This window comes from Falco naumanni, chromosome 9, assembly GCF_017639655.2.
Source record: "Falco naumanni isolate bFalNau1 chromosome 9, bFalNau1.pat, whole genome shotgun sequence".
In the NCBI taxonomy this organism is placed as follows: Eukaryota; Metazoa; Chordata; class Aves; order Falconiformes; family Falconidae; genus Falco; species Falco naumanni.
The window spans coordinates 33,323,869-33,340,989 of record NC_054062.1 but is presented as its reverse complement, the minus strand read 5'-3'; the positions used below and the strand labels follow the sequence as shown (position 1 = coordinate 33,340,989).

General features: G+C 45.4%; 1 protein-coding gene across 1 annotated transcript in view; it reads left to right on the top strand.

Moving 5' to 3' along the window:
* The first annotated feature begins 3,572 nt into the window (after positions 1–3,572).
* IPMK (inositol polyphosphate multikinase) overlaps positions 3,573–17,121 on the top strand; it is a 40,392-nt gene continuing 26,843 nt past the window's right edge. The window contains exons 1-2 of the mRNA XM_040605376.1: positions 3,573–3,819; positions 8,489–8,574. Coding sequence (XP_040461310.1) covers positions 3,588–3,819; positions 8,489–8,574 — 318 coding nt within the window. The 5' untranslated portion in view covers positions 3,573–3,587. The remainder of the gene's footprint in view (positions 3,820–8,488; positions 8,575–17,121) is intronic.

Sequence of the window (17,121 nt, the reverse complement as noted above, 5' to 3'; positions counted from 1 at the left end):
GGGAGGAGAGTAGTGTCAAAGACTTTGCATCAGTCAAAGCCAAATAAAATATTAATCATTGCGGGACCTGATGCCTACGTGACAAGGCAGCAGCTAGAAAAGAAAGCAGGATAGCACTGTTGAGTCTTACAGCTACAACACACAAGAGTAGTTTAGATTTTCCTTTACTTAACAAGAACAAAAAAGACAGCACAGAACTTCTGTGAACTTAACGAAAGATTAAAAGCCCTGAGCTATTTTTAGAGGACACGATACAGCAACACTTCTGCTGTGAAATGGCAAGGAAAAAGAACTGCAACACCTGCTGTAATGCCAAATGAGCAGGACAGGCCCTCCTGCCTGCAGAAGCACCACTGCAGATGTTCTCACCCACCCAGCAAATTATTGCTTTTGCTGATCAACATTTCTGATCAGGACCACAGGTATGGCCCAGGTCAACTCTATTGCAATCTGTATGGCCAGCAGAAGCTACACAAGCGCAGCTGCCTGCTGCAGGAAGTGGCTGCACGGGCAGCAGGATCCACGTCTCTCACACAGACCTCATGCAGATGACACGGCTCCAGCAGAGGAACTGGTTTTGGCGAGATGGGGAAGAAGTGGCTGTAAACCACGCAAAGGGACAGTGAAAATCCAGCAGTGCTTGTGGTCAGCATACCTCTACAGTACTGATATTTTGGCCAAGACCCAGCCCCACTAATCTGTTTACCTAATGTCCCCCTGTACTTCCACTGAAGGAGGAGCTTTTTTCCTGTACTAAACTACCGTGTGTCTTGCAGTTAAGTTATTAACTAGCTGTTGTGTTTGAAAAAGGGCTTTATCTCAGCGTAAAATGATTCATTTTGTAATCCTCACTCAGTTCAGGGGAGCTCTGCAATCTGCTGGCGAGACATCCTCTTGCAGCACAAAGCAGTTTGTGCAAAACAAACACGTGCGTAACATTTTGTAGGCATTGTCAGTCTTTGCATTTTCATCAGAGTGAGAGAGGTAAGACTGATTTCCAGCAACAGAGAGAAAGAGTAATCCAGAATTAAGCATAATTTTGCCAAATTAATTTTGTTTGGGTGGGTGGGGGTGAGGTGTCCCAACCACCTGCCCCTTCAGCAGCTGTTAGCAGCCACTTTCGCTTTCTCTTCCAGTGCAATTGCACAGCCTGGAGATAAGAAGTTTCTTTGGGGTACGTTCAGCTTTCAGCACAAACTCTTACAGTATCACACTCTGTGGTGATATTAATTATTTGTAATTTCTGGTATTCTCTCGGTTTAGCTCGTTTTGTTTTAGGGGAAGTTCCCAGATAAGATTAGTGAACTCCCTGTGCTGAAGTGTGAGGGTGGAATGAATGAGCAGAGGATAGTTGCATGTTGGTTGATTTCTATGTGCATAAATCTGACTAAAGCAGTATCAGGGAAAAGGAAGTAGGCAGTCTTTACTTATTCCAATTACTCATGCTTTCGTTATTTCTTTTAAATCCTTCCAGGCCCAATTCTGTTAGCTCTAAGGATATCTAGATGCCATTCAGGACTAGGTACTTGAATAGTCTTTAAATTCCAATTTTTTGCCTTTTAATTCCCTTCTTCTTTCCACCAAGATTTCGAGTTCAGGTAGATTGCAGTGTTATACAGGCACTCATGCAGGTCTGAAATGCCATCTACGTTTTTCTCTCTGTGTTTAGACCCAGATCAGCCGAAGTGTCTCACATCTCTGGAGGGGGGAATATCTTTCCGCAAGGTTCAAGCTGGCATCCGAACCTTGCAGCAGCTGCTGCTGCTGAGACCAGGAACCTTCTCTCTGCCAGACACGTACCACTTGTGCTTTTTTTTTCACTATACTGCTCAGTAATTTTTTTGTGTGCAAGGCTTGACCGATCTGTGGTATTCTCTCCTGTGTCAGCACCCCCCTGGGAAAATTCACCATTGGGGAACTGAAGAGAGGAGTTTATGCTTGCAGCCATCTGACTCCTAATCTTTAGGGCTGGACAGTAACGACTGTTGAGAAGGGGATATTTGTGAGGGAGAAACGTTAAGTTTTCTGACCAGCCTTGTTACTTCAGAAGGGATCTTTCTGAGTTGTTACTACTGTCTTCCCCATGTTACCCAATTAAGAGAATGAAACAAAGTGTTCCATGAACAATGAACTAATGAAACTTACTTTGATAATTTATATGCTATGCTCCTTCCTCTCACTCCTCAATACTCTAATTTTCCCTGTGACATTCCTGTTCCCTTGATACTTTACTTTCACCAGTAAATCCCCCAGATCCCATCCAGTTCTCCCAACCACCTGCCACATCTCCCTACTATGGGACGGGGAAGAGGCTGCAAGTAATAGCTGAGCTCACTGCATTGTTGTTCCTTTAATGTCAGTGCTGATTCTTGATACACGTCAGCCCAGTTTTATAAAACCTGAGGGAATGTCATATATCTGCTAAAATTCATTTTCCTACCTCCAGCCTCATTTTCCCATTCTGCATCCTACTAATGTTAAACATGACTTGACACTAGCAGATACCATGGCAAAAGTGCAGATCTAATATTCACTGAGTCCACCTAGCTCTATAAAGGAAAGAAACAGCAAAAAGAGAAGCCAGTAATTACAGGCCGACAAATAGAGCTGATACCTGCCCCAGTGAAAAGAAATGTTAATGAAGCCTCCTAGCCAGGCTTTGGGGTCCTGTGAGTGAACGAAGGGCCTTGTGCATACCTTCCTCCACCCACGGGGAGTTAAAATTCGTATTAGAGATTAATCCCTTGTCCAATTCTGATCTGGTGTCAGGCTATGTGCGCCCACCTCCAGTACAACACCCGCGCCTAGAAAGCCTTTGCTAAGGCGCTGTTTTAAGCGGCTTTAAAGGTCCGTACCCACTGTAAGGGCCCGACACCGTCCCCACGCTCGGTCCGCTCTGGCTTGTGCTCCCTCTGATCTGCTGGAGAGAACACACACAAACCGCGGGATGGCGGCGAACCGGGACAGCCGGAGCGGAGCTCGGGCGCATTTCTGGCCGCCCAGACCCAGCGGAGGGGGCACGGCCCCCGCCCGCCACCACCCGGCTCTGGGCGCGCCCGGCGGCAGCTCTCCCAGCACAGCCGAGGGGCGCACGCTGCCCCGCTGGCTGGCGGCGGGCCGGGGCGGCGGTGGGGGTGCCCACGGGGGGTGTCACCGCTCCCTCGCACGGCCGGGGTCGGTTTAGCGGGCGCTAGGCCCCGCTGCCGCCGCAGCCGGCCGACGGACGCAGGCGCTGCCCGCCCCGGCCTCGCCGAGGCGCCGGCGCCCGGGCGCGGCCTACCCCCGCGCCGCCGCCGCCGCCGCCGCCCCCGCCCCCTCAACGGCGGCCGGGCCCCCCGCCCCACCGCGGGCCGGGCCGGGCCGGGCCGGGCGGCGGAGGCGGAGCCACGTCCGGGGCGGGGCGGCGCCGCGGCCAGTCGCTGCCTCAGCGGCGGGGTGGGCGGCGCGGAGCGGCGCGGCGCGGGGGTGATGGAGCCGCGGGTCCTCGCCGCCCGCGTCCCGGCACGCAGCGCCCGCTGAGGCCCGCCCGCCGCCGCCGCCGCGCGGCCGCCCCTCTCCTCCCGCCGCCCCCCGCGCACCCCCGGGAAATGGCCACGGAGCCCCCGCGGCCGGCGCCGCCCGCGGCGGGGCGCCCCGAGGGCGGGTGCGGGCGCTGCGCGGGCGGCGGGCGCGGCGAGGCGGAGGAGGCCGCGGCCCAGCCGGCGCTCGGCGCCTCCGCGGGCCCCGCGGCGGCGGCGGGGGGCCGGCGGCGGGGGCTGAACGGCTGCGTGCCGCTGTCGCACCAGGTGGCCGGGCACATGTACGGCAAGGATAAAGGCGGTGAGCGGCGGCGGGGCGCGGGGAGGGCGGCGGCGGCGGCGGGCCGAGCCGCCCGTGAGGGGCTTCCCCGCCCTCCCGTTTACCTTAATTCTTCCCTACCCGGTGGCGGCGGGGCGGCTTTCGCTTCAATTCTCCTCACGTCCCGCTGGCGGCGGCCGGCAGCTCTGCGGGGGGCGGGGGGTGACAGGCGGGCGCCGCTCCCGGGCGGCGGGGCGACGCGCAGGGCCCCTCAGGCGCGGCGGGCAGGGCTTGCAGCCCCGGGGGCGCCGCTCTCGCCAACGCCGGGTTCTGCCGGGCTGCGCGGCGGGTGCCCGTTCGGCCCCGGGCGCGGCCTCACCGGCCGGGGGGTGTCGGTGCGCAGTCAGGTGCGCACCTCGGCGCTGCGGGGCCCGGCTCCGTGGCCGGCGCTGGCGGGGCTCGGCCGGTGTGGGCGGGTTGTGGACGGAGCGGTGTCGCCGCTGCTGGGTATCTCTTCTGGTGGTTTTGCGTAAATGGTAACGGCCCATCAGGTGCGTGTTAACCTTCAAGCCAAAGGGCCTCTGTAGTCCGGCTTCGTTCCCGCAGGTACCCTTTAAAAAAGTGGGAATTTAGGAGGGTGCACTGGTACCCTCAGAACAAACGTTGGAACCGGGCTTTACCTCACGGGAACCCCCAACCTCTATCGCCACTGGAAGCTTCGGCAAAGTATTAGCAAGAGGTTTACCAACCAGGGGTAACTTCTTAGTTGCTTGTTTATTTGATGGTAAGAGTAATTCTGAACCGGTGGCTAATAAGCAGTCTAATAATCCAAATATCATGAAGATACAGTGTTACTCAAGCATGCCACCGGTAGTTTTAAATGTCTGTTTTAATTCTAGGTTGAGGAGCAAGGTGTTGGCCCTTCCGATGAAGGCGCATTTTAATACAGGCAGTGCTCAGTGCCAGAGTGAGCGGCCAAGTTGATGTTGCCAGGTGGCATCTCTCGCCCTTCCAGGATGTCACATTTGGTATCACTGCGGCCTCTGAGTCAAATGCAAAGTGTACGTCCATTCAGCTCTCAGTGTGCCCTTTGGGAGTAGCTATAACCAGTACCTGCTGTTCTATTACCTTTGAGCCCTGTTAGTAGGAATGCCTCTGCCAGATAGGCCAAGGGCTGAACTTCACAACCTCTTCAGCTGTCAGGGCGTGGAATTACAGAACTAATGGCACTGGGAGTTGGTCTTATCTCCAGCTTACATCCATGGTGTGTATTGCCACTGATAATCTCCACAGCAAAGTCGTTCTTGTGCCTTGCCTCTGTTGCAACTGGTGCAATAAAATGTTGAGGGAGGGGTGTTGGATCCTTGGAGATGTACATCTTTGTTGTTGTTCCCACATCATAACATGGGGTGTGATCAGGCAAAAAAGGCTCACTTCAGGGAGAGCCTCACCTTTGGCATGTCAATTTTATTGCAGTTAGATTGAGACAACATGGGTGATACACCAACTATATTGTGTGTGCAGCTCAAATGGGTTAGATAAAGCTAGCTCTGCTACATCTAATGAGCAAGACAAATTTTCTTGCAAAGGTACTACCATGTTTGATGATCTTGTCTTATAAACAGACTTTTAGATTTAAGTGAAGAGCAATGCTGCTCTGGCCTTCACAGGTCTCTTTTTCTTGTAACCAAATCTTCTCATTTTATTTCTTTATAGATGTTGTATGTAGGAGTGCTGGCAGTTGAGATGCTAAAGATACAGGGTCATGTATAATTTTGCGGTGCTGCTCCCCATGGTGCCTTTGTTGTGAAAGTAGTGGCCAGATGCTTGAGTATATGTAGTTGCTAATAGCACCAGTAAGGAATGTCCCAGGCAATCTCTGTGTCAGAATCTGTGAGAACTTAAAGCATGTGAGAGGAGACCAGTGTGTCTTCTGCCCTCTCCACTGCGTTTCCTGCCTTTACTGTTAGTAGTCGCCCTTCCCGCTGTCTCCCATTCTGCCCTTTTCTATCCTATTGAACCTTTAGCATTTAAAAGCCTAAAGCTATAAAACCAGTGCGCCTTTTTGTCAGGATACCTCTGTTGCTTTGCATACGGCTTGAAGATTGTACCTGCCTGGTGCCAGTATCTGAGCTGTTCACTGATTCAAGCTCAGAGCCTTCCTTGTTCTGCCCAGCTTCTTCCTGCATGTCACTTCTGTCCTCTGCATTCCACTTCCCTTCTGTCCCCTCATAGAAACATACAGAGGATTTGAAGGTATCCAAAGCATTTTTAAACTTTTTTTTTTTCCTTAAAATATACCTTAAACTTTCTTTGCCATAGGCTTTGTTCCCTCCTTCCTGATGGCAATCTCCACCCAACAGAGACTTCTGCACCTGCCTGTGGTTTGGTGCTTACACCCACGAAGTGCTGGAGGTCCCCAAGTCATTAGTGGGATTCTGTACTAAAGGAGCCATTCTCTTTCCCTGGGACTTTTGTAGCCATGCAAATCACAAAACTTCAAACTCTGGCTGCTGCTTTCACAATGCAAAAGTGAAGGTGGCACATACATACTGGTCAGTCCTTATTAGATACCCTGAGAGGACAGAGGATCTTTTCTAAAGTAAATATTCAGTGTGTTTGTGCAGAAAAGGTTTTGTCTGTATTTCAGTGAAGCATGTGGATTGGATGTGATTTTTTTCTTTTTTGTTTAGAAGAGTGTGTAGTCTGTATTCATTATTTTTGCAGTAGATTTGAGTTCCAGAATGCTAGCAAGCTTTCTGTACAGAGCCACAGAGAAATGTTTGTGAAATAGTTCAGAGTTTTAATTTCGGTATAGTTCTGCTGCTTCTTTAGAAATGTTAAATTGCTGAAATAAAGAATAAATTATTCATATATTAAACCGATACTACTCCCGATCTGTGCTGAAAAACCCCAGGAACCCTAAAACAAAGCCATGAACCAACATGCATATGTTAGTATGATCTACAGGTGATGGTATCTATGGTGGTTGTTGTAGATCAGAGGGAAGGCTATGGCATTTTCATCTTTGTGATGAATGTTGAAACACGCGTCTTTGGTTTTCAGTCCTGCCTCAGTCACAGTTACAGAGTAGGTGCTCTAGTCGGTCAAGAAATCCAGAGGATAAGGGAACTTCAGACACTGTCAGGTTATATTAAACTCTTTTCAAGTAGTATGAATCAATCAAATAGTGTATGGGTTCTACCTAAAGGAGTATTTGCTTGATCTTTCTACCTTGTGGATTGTCTACTTGTCTTATCAAAGCCAACATGCAGATTTTGAGGAGTATGTGTTATAAAACCTTTTTTTAATGTTGTGATTGTTAGCAATTTGCATTAAAAACACATGCCGTTCAAATAATTCATGCAGTTTGCTGAGTGGCTTCCAGCACATGTAAAAAAGGGTACAGAGGGTGGGGGAAGAAGTTATTGTGTCCTGAAGATGTTGTGGTAGTCTGCATGTTGTTGTGTGGCATATATTTCTGGTTCTGGAAAGTGTACAAAATCCAACTTTCAGCAAGCAACATGACTTGAGAACTGGTTTATGCAAATTTTTAAAACCACTCTTTGTTCATTGGCACAGCCAACTAATGAAAAGACTTTTCTAAGTCTGGTGGCTTAGAAATATAAGTGTCTTAAGCTCTAAAGATTTTGTTTAGTTTCCAAGACTTCACAACAGAGCCCATTCTAAGATAATGCTTTCTGAAAAGTGAAAACACAATTGTTGTTAGAACTCTAAACTCTTTTTGGGACACAAAGCTCCTGGCTCGTTTCACTGTGTTTCCTCAAGTGGTAAGCTGAAGATGGAACCTATTTTGGATATTTTGGATACAGTTGACATTTTTACTTCCCTTTTAAGCAAAATAAATTGCTATCTGGAAAGCTATGAATAAATCCTAGGAGAAAATTTCTTTTCCAAAAGTGGGTTTTTCTTTTTCCCTTGCAACTGATGAACTTGAAAGTTAGAGTGCGTTTCACAGGGATGCAGTTACTTTTCTCTGTTCTTGCCCATATCCATCTCTTGAGTATCCTTAGATACTTGGTTACATTTCTTATGCAGCTACTCTGCAATGTTGCTGGCTGAAGAGTCATTAAGGCTGTTTTGGGACGATATTTGGGGTTTTTCTGGTGCAGGCGTGTTGAAGATGGTTGCCTGGCTGAGGTGAAATTCTGTGTTATAATTGTGGGAAATAGAAATAGTAGCATCTGATTAGCATGAAGTGCTATAGGGGTGCTGCTTCTCGTAGTACAGAAGTGCTCCTTCTATGCCACTAGTACAGAAATACATTGACAGGACAAATTACTAGTGCAGCTAGCAGGAAAGGCATTAAACTTGGTACTGACTCCTTTAACTTCTTGGCATTGTTGGAAAACCAACTTATCAGTTACTTAAGAAGGGAGTGTCTATGTAATCTTTCATAGTTGAATCAATGTTTTTTTTGGGTGGAACTTTTAATGTCAGATCCCAGTACTGTGTTGGCCTTGAGCAGAATTATACCCAGGAAATCATCTGATGGCTAGAAAAAGAGGAATGCAAGCAAACCTCTGCTAAGGGTTTTGTGTAGGAGCTGCCAGTTTCAACTGTACTGTGCATGTACTGAAAGCAGTACAACTTTGCAAATAGGTTGTCCCTGATGGTGTATTTGCTATTTGGTGGGGATGGGGGTGTGTAGTTCTTAGACTACGTCCTGATGTATATGCTTCCTTTCCAGGTATACTGCAGCATCCAGATGGGACTGTCCTGAAGCAGCTGCAGCCACCACCTCGTGGTCCCAGGGAGCAGGAGTTCTACAACAAGGTGAGCGTCCTGCAGGGTGGAGGGAGCTGGCTTGCTGTGGGTGAAATGGGTGTGCCTTCCCGTAGAAGTACACCCTTATTGTTGTGGCCGGGAAAGTGCAACAGAAATATCTGAACGGTAGGTCACCAACAGCCTTGTCGTGGTATCTGTGTGCTTTCTAGAACTTCCTCTTCTTTGAATATCTGTCCATCTGCCAAAGCTACTTCACTTGCAGGATTTAAGCTTGCCCATTTGCTCATGGGACAGCGGGGTTTTCACAGCATCTAAGATTTTATTGAAAAGACTTGTATTATTTCCATCTATGATTAAAAGGTGGTATATTTGATCCCATCTTTCTCATGATGCTGAGTGTCTCAGAATGGGTTGCATCTAAACTTAGCATGTCTTAGTCTTCCACCTAGTCTGATTTACTGCTAGAAATATGGCTCTGTTGACTATATTAAAACTGTTCACGGTATTAAAACTCAGCTCCTGGGTCTCAGAGCAATTGTAGAGTGGCAGTGGTGATGGACACCAGCTCTGTATCAGGTAATAGGCAACACTCATCACTGACCCAGGGCAGCAACTTCCTTCTGTCGCACCCAAAGGTTTCAAAGCCAGCACACTTTCTTTCTTAAGCAAGACACTGCTTTAGTCAATAAAAAGTGAATCTCTCCAGTTTTTAACTGTAGTTTGTTGCAATTTTCCTATTGCTCATGTTCAGTTTGCTTTATCATTAAATTTAATAACATAAATCAGGAGAGTTGTTGCTTGTTGTCTATGAGGGCAAACTGGTTTTAGAGCTGCTTTCTGTTACTGACCTAACTGCCAGTGATAGTCTGTCACGTGTTCTTTCTGTATCAGCTTGATGTGTCATCCCTTTCTATGGCTTATTCAGTATGAAGAACTGTATGCAGGATGAGAGAGGAGTCTTGAGACCCTCTTTTTGTTGTGGTGTTCGGTGGTTGGGGTTTTTTTCGTGGTTAACTTTAATATCCTTCTAGGAAAAAAAATATCAGAAGACCTTAAGTATTTTGTGGAAGTGCCTCACATGAAAACTGGCTGAGCAGTGTGCTCTAGGTGAAGAATGTGTTTGCATACTAGAATTATTCAATAATTCTCCTGATGGGACTGTTAGACAAAACAGCAGCTCTTGAGTTAGTAGGAGCTCAGCAGGAGCCAGTTAAATGGAAATGTAAATATTTCTCTGAGGTTTCTCAGTGACTGTCATTTAGATGAGGTTAAGAAAGATGCAGTCCAGCCTTAGCAGTAACTCTTCAGCAGAAGGAGGAAGTTTGAACAGACTCTTTTGAGTGTCAGGCCACTTATTCTTCTGTGAAATCCTGAGGGATGGACAGTAATGTGCTATCACTGTCTAAAGGCAGTGCATAAGGAGGGTAAGCTTGAGCATTGCCTAGATGTTAACCGTTCACAACACAGGCTTTATCATTTTGCCTGTTGCTTAAACTGCCATGACAAGCTGTGAGCAAGACCCTGGGCAAAATCTTCAAGGAAGAGGTCTGTGTTAGTGCCCTTGTTACTATGCCACGACACAGTGGGAGAAGTTGGTCTCAATGCTGGTAACTTGCAAAGTTAGGTTCAATTATGCATGCCAGGGCCTTGCCAGGTTGCTTCTGACACTAAGGTTTTTTTGGTTATAAGCTATTTGTGAAAGGGCTTGGGCAATTCTCAAAAAATAATGGGAGAAAGGGAAGGGTGTATACGGAACTAGTTGTGCGTGAACTAGAATGGCTTTTTGTGGGAGAAGGGAAGGAGAGCAAATGCCTGTATGTTATGTAGGTGAAAGTACAGGAGAAAGGTCTTGGGGATTTATCGCTTCTCAGTGATTAACTACTATCATGTTTGCTGTCAGGCCAGAACCATGTGATGTGGGATATAGACACCCAAGCGCTGCCTGTCATTGTTACAAGATGAGGATTACTGTGGATTGTGAGGTTCATTGTAAGGTACAGGTTCACATACAGCTTGATAGAATAGCTCGTTGCTGCCAAGAGGGAAAAGCCTTTCTTGCCGTTCTTGTCCTTGACTTTGTCCTGTGCTGGTGCTTTTTGGACACAATGAACTGATTTGATTTCCCTAAAAGATGGCAAAACTTCCTTGTGTTGATAGTCTATCAGTTTTAGTGATTAAACTGTGGGGGCAGTGGGAACAACAGCAAGATTGCCCTGTTTTGGTGCCTGAGCTCAACACATCTTATAATCAAAGAGACGTTATCACCTTGGAGGGGGCTAGTGAGCCTCCAGAGAATGGGGGAAGGAGAACTTTACCAGTCCTTGAGACAAGGGGTTGTTTACCAGGTGGTGAGAAACAGTGCAGAAATGAAACAGGTGAAACAAGACTGATGTATCCCAGGCTGTCACTTTGTCAGGCCTAGACAGTAAGTCCGTTGGTAAGATGGTAATAATGGTTGCCCGTTCGTATATGTGGATTAATTGTGACTTAATTTCTGCACCTGCTTTTCCATATGTGCTTATAACTGTTCTGTCTGTAGTGATAGATCAGTTACTGCTTCCTTTGCATGCTACCTTACCCTGGCCTGAATTAAGATTAGTACCTCAGTACCTGGCCCAGAAAACGTGTTGTTTTATTTTTTTACTTAGGGGTAAAGCTCACCTCAGCTGAAGTAGTTAAGAACCTCGGTAGCAAGAAGATGAGCGTGTCTCAGTTTCAGCTGCACAAGTTGGCTGGAGAGCATCTATCAGAGATCTGAGGCAGAAGCATCTTCCAGTAACCATCAATGACCAGGAAGTGGTATTTCAGCATGCAGTCTGAGTGCTTGTGAGCTGGAGGTTGCAGGGAGTGTGTCATGATAGGAGATTACGAGCCTTTAAGAGACAAGTTTGACTAACTCTGATGTATTTAACCTGACACCAGGCAGATACCATCTTCATTCTGGTCAAGACATTCTTCTCTTCTGAAGTTGCTAGATTTGCGTTCAGCTGGATGGGTGAACATGACAGAGGGCCATAGTCTGTGTCCATGAATCACCAGAAGTTTCTTCCCTTGGTTTTTGATGGGTTATTTTCTATTGAACATGAAGCTGAGTGCTGACTGGTAGAGCCCAAACAAAATGGGCTTCTCTTTTGGCATGGAAACTTGAGCAAGACACTGTAGTGCAAAACACTAATAGTGATCTAAAACCTCCTCAGAAAGGTGGCAAGTAAAGATGTTGAAGAATTTCACAGGTCTCTGTCAAGGTGGAAAACTGGAAAAATCTCTCATTTAATTTCTACTCAGACTGCCATTAGGTTACCTTCCTGTGTTCCTGATGGTGTATTCTCAGTTTAGCAGTTTAAAAAAACCAACAAAACCAACCCACCCTCTAAATACAGGTCTCCTTTCTTAAGAGATTATTTCACCAAGTAAACCAGACTTTTATCTCTGCTACAGCAATATGTGTCATTCTCTGCTGATGGGGAAGTGGCTTGCCATGGTTCTGTGTTATGAGGGAGGGGAAACACAGAATATGACAAGATGATTGTGAAGCCTTCCCATGATAAAATGTAGTGGAACAATGAGCTGTTTGTAGTAATTGTTAGTAACTTACTATCTGTTGCTTGATTTGTCATTGGAGTGTGACTTTCCAATGGTAATGTCTGCTTTCTACTGAGTTCTGTAAATATGAGTAATTATTAAATCAAAATAATAACATTTTAATTTAGTTTGTGCAAACTCCCTTCCTGTACCTGAGGGCATGAACTTCTCACAAACATTGGCTGCATAACCATGGAGTGTTCTAGCAGGTCTTCTGGTAGCCTTATCTGGGTAAAAAATCTGGAGTTTTTTTAACCTTGAATAGCTACAAGATACTTTGTTTTGGATAGGTATGAGCACAAGGGAATGAAAAAAAAATTGGAGGGTTGTGTTTTTTCAGGACTCTATAGTCTGCAACAGTTGTTTCCATCTAATGGAAATATTGGTGAGAACCTGTAGGTGGAGGCACTCTAAAGGACTACTTCTTTTTTTTTTTAAAGGAGTTTCAGGAGGGAGTGGCACACAGAGATGTGGAAACAGGAAAATAGTGTTTGAAAATGTAATATATTATGTAGTAGTGACCCATTTCCACTAAAGAAAATTAATTGTTAAAAGGCAGTATGTGTTTATGGTAGGCTGCCTACACGTGCATGCTAAGAAATCCACTAAAGCAGGCTACTAGTTGCTGTGTTTTAGTATTTGGCTTCAGCTTGCTTTATGCCAGGGTGCATTTATACATACTGAAACAGTCTGATTTAATTCAGCAGTGTTGGGGAGAGGGAAGAAGCCCATCAGCCCTCCTATGGTGATCTCTTCTGGCAGCTGAGTGGGGAACAGAAGGAAAAACATCCTTTGACAAAGTTAGTGCAGTCACTTACTGCATGAGGTAAAACCTTGCATAGCTGGGTACAGAGCTCTTCTCAGACATGCCAGGCTGTATCCAAGAGCACTGTGTGCTAGCATAATTCTTCCCATTTAAGAGCTATCCTCCTCAGCACGAGGTTTTTCTTAATTTGACACATCGAGTATGTAGTGTTGCAGAAACTACTGTCCTGTTGATGCCCTGAAGAGGGGAAGCTGGAATGTCAGGCTTAAAACAGGGCAGATGCTTTTGCAGGCAGAAAAGGACAGAGCCTGTGCTGCAAGTATTTAAAACTGAGGAAAAGAGAATTTACAGTTGTTGAGGTTACCTTCGTGACTGCAGTTTCCTACAAACTGTGTGTTTAGCACTAAGAGGTGGAGTGTTACTTGGGTTCAACAGAACAGGAGAAGGTCGCTGAACTGTTTTGAAATGGCAGCTCTTTCACTTCTGATTTCTGGCATTTGCTTGGTGGGGCTGTAACCTTCTGTTTACTGTGTGTCTGTGTTCTGAGTGTGGCATACTGAAGTTTTGAAGGTTGCTAACGCGGTAGCTAGTAAACTGAGATTTTATGCTTAGCAGATCAATAAATGTTCCTGTAAACTTTTACTTGAATTGGCCTTCTGCTTTTCTATGGTGACAGCGTGATGCTTGGGGTATGAGTAGTACACCTTGCCCCCTCATCCTGCCTACTGAAAACTGTCCTGAGAAGGCTCTTGCAGCATGGACAACTTCCAGTGCTTACATTTTTTGTCCCCCTCTGTTTGCTAGTGGCTGCGTATCAGAATTGTCATAGCTGGTTCTTGTGATGTTGCAAAGCCATGGCTCCAAGTAACATACCTGCAGTACTATAAGGTTTCCAAGGCTGCTGTAACACAACTCTGAGCTGAACTGTTGGATACCCTTGTCCCAGAGTGCAAGGGTAGTTTTGGGAGGATTGGAATGAAAAGGTGGATGGAGTTCTCCCAGTCCCAGCTCAGGTCTAGTAGCATTCTACCTCTATCCCTGTGCTTGGGAACCAAGGGATCTGATTCACCCCACGTAGCATCGGGAAAAGATAATCAGGCTAGTCAGCTGGCCCTTCTGGATAACAGATCTTCCACCCATTGCCAATTACTAATGGTTTTGTTAGCTGCTGTAGCAGTAGTCTGAAAGTTCAGGGTTCAAGCCCTGCTGCCATATAATATGAATGCAAGGAAGCGGTTACCACTGTAGATAATGGAAATTGTTTTTCACTTCTGTTAAATGTCCTGAAAACAAAGCCAGGATGTAAGACACACAAATAGCTCCAGCATGTAAAAGAGATTTACATTACTTAGGTGAGAGTCAGGCACTTGAAAGCTAGGAAGTAATGGTTTCATGGTTGCCCGCACAATTGTTCTTCTGAACTTTTGTTGGATGCATTATAATGCAGCTTTCAATAGGGCAATGACCTGTCTTTCTGTTTTGTTTCCTCTAACGAACTTAGTAATTTTGCAACCTGACATAAGGCAGATTTAATATTGTTTGTGCAACTTCTTCTGTCTTGTAACAGTTGTTAGTCTTTGAGTTTGTGACCAGAGGATAACATGTTAGTGAAGACCCAATTATGTTAATATTCCTGAAGTCATAGTTTCTTGTGCTTCTGTGGTTACAGAGAAGAAACATGGGAAGTATGCCCCTTTGGACCATTATCAATAATCTTCTCTTTACTGTTTATTTCATTCTCAATAACCTGCCACTAGTCCTGTGCAGTGGCTTTTCATTACTGCTTGATGCTTGCTTGCTTCTTTTTTGCATTGTCTAATTCTAATTAGTATTCAAGCAGCTTAAGGCAGTGCAGAAGACTTCTGGTGACTTCCCTCCCCCTCCATGGTACAAAATCAAGCCACAGCAGCCTGAAAGATGTGTTTTGGCCTGGAAGCTTTTGCATAGAGTTGCAAGAACTGACTCATAAGGCTCAGCCCCCTTTCAGACTATATAGCACAAATCACGATAAGGCAGTATGTGTTCTGTAAACTCTTCTCTGCTAGTGACGGAAAAGGAAGGGAATTGGGGAGGCAAAGTATGTCTTTCTTCAGGATGAATTACCCTATTTTGTGAACTCAGTTAATGGGTTTTATAGTCTTGATTTAGATTATTATCTTTGACTGAAAAAGGAGTGGATGATGGCCATCATGCTGCTATTGTGTACTAAAATATCCTTATCCTGTGATCAAGTCTCCAGCTAAGGTTCTGATTTTTCAGTCTTGTATGCACAAAGCTTGGAGAAAAAGGATGCCCGGTTTTCTTAACATCTTATATTGGGGATGCAGTGCTTTGCCCAAACCTTTCTTTACTATTGCATTCAGAGCTGTAGCTCAGTATCCTGAAGGGCTGTCGTTAGCCGTGTCTCATTCTGTTACATCCAGACCTGCTGCATTTCCAGTAAGAGGTAGCGGTACTGAAGTGTGCAAATTACCTGTTTGCAAATGTGGTGGGCACGTTCTGATACAGTCCATTTCTGCCCTTGGCAGCATTCTTCCTGCTGAGAAGCTGACTGGGAGGGATTGTGTTCTGCAGGGGAAATAAGCAAATTTAAGTTCCCAAACCACTGTGTGAAATTGCCTCATGCTCTATACTTTAAACCATGATCCTGGACAGAAGTATTGTAATAAAAAGAAGGACACGCAGTACTCATCAGCTCGTGAGAAGAAAATGGCTTTTTGACCGAATTGTGAAATACTGTCAGCATGTATTCAGATGTTTTTCACATTAGGAGTTGTCTAGGAGAGGTGAAGAATGAAGTGTAGGTCTAAATCTGCTGGGTTTCTACTACTGTCCTATAAACACTCACATTTTATGTACTTCAGGTCACTAATAAATGACTGAAAGCCTACTGTACCAGGACAGTAAGACTTAAAAAATACGGCAGATTTTTGTGATTCTTGCACCCTGTAGCAAGAAAAGCTTGAAGGGGATGCACTGCACAGTAGAAGGTTAACAGTGAGCATCTGTTCCCTGTGCTCCTTGTATGTTGTGTGCCACAGAATAATCTACAACCAGCTTTATTAAATCTTAAGAAAATCTCACAAAAGGAAACCATAAAGGGCCATTATTGCAATTTGATGCTATTGGGGAGCTACTAGGTAGGGTAGCTAACAGGCTTGAGTAGTCTACAGTCGATGCTATGTAAGCAGGACAAAAAAAACCCAGTTCTCTTACCAACCTGATTTTAAGGAATACTCCTTCCTGAGAGTAGATCTGGCTGAAAATAAAGCAAAAATGCATAGCTTTAATGTGCATATCCAAGTACGTTAAAATGGATTAAGTTAAAAGAGTACAGTGCTCCTTCTGTGTTAGTCATGCAAGCACTGACTTTTTCACACTGGATCAAATACTGTTTAAAAGTGAATTGAGTTATGAATCTTTCAGAATATGGATCAAATTACTGAAGGTATGTTGGTGTTATACAGAAATACAGTACTTTGTGCATTTTAAGTTTATTTAAAAATAAGATACGGTTGGTAGGCTGCCAGTATGGGATTGAGGAAAGCGTAGGTTGCCTCCTTGGAAGAAAAGGAAAATAAATTCAGTCTCTGAAAACAAGAATTCCAGTTTTCAGATTAAAAAAAAAAGGCTTTTAATATGAGAATATTGCATAAAGCAAGAACTGTGTATGTGTGGAAAGAGATGTGAATCTCCAGTGCATACGGTAGAAATGTAATGCAATGTTTTGGTGTGTTCTTGGTCTTCCAGGTACCAGATCAACCATAAGTAAATGAAAAACTCCATTAAATATTATGTTGAATGTCTCACTGTGTATATAACATGGTTGTTAAAATTCCGGTAATATCTGATACTTAGGGAGCAATTTGGTAGCAATTATTTTTCAGTCATTGAGTATTTATTTTTCTGAGTGTGTGTATATTACATAAATATATGTATATATACACATACATAAATATATGTTTATATAGGTGCAATATACACACACACATATATGTTTATATATATAAAAATCTTCTTGACAAAGCAAAACAAATGACTTGGCTCACCATGCCCGGGTGTAACAGAATCCACTTACCCAGATTTTTTTGCTCTGCCTTACTGGAGCAGACTCTGATCAAAGGATTCCTGAGGTTTCTTGGTGATGTTATTGCTGGTTTTCTTTGTTTCCTCCCTTCCACCCCGGATTCCAGCACAAGCTAGCACTGCTGCTTTCCTGTCTTGACAGGGGTGAGCAAGGAGGTTGT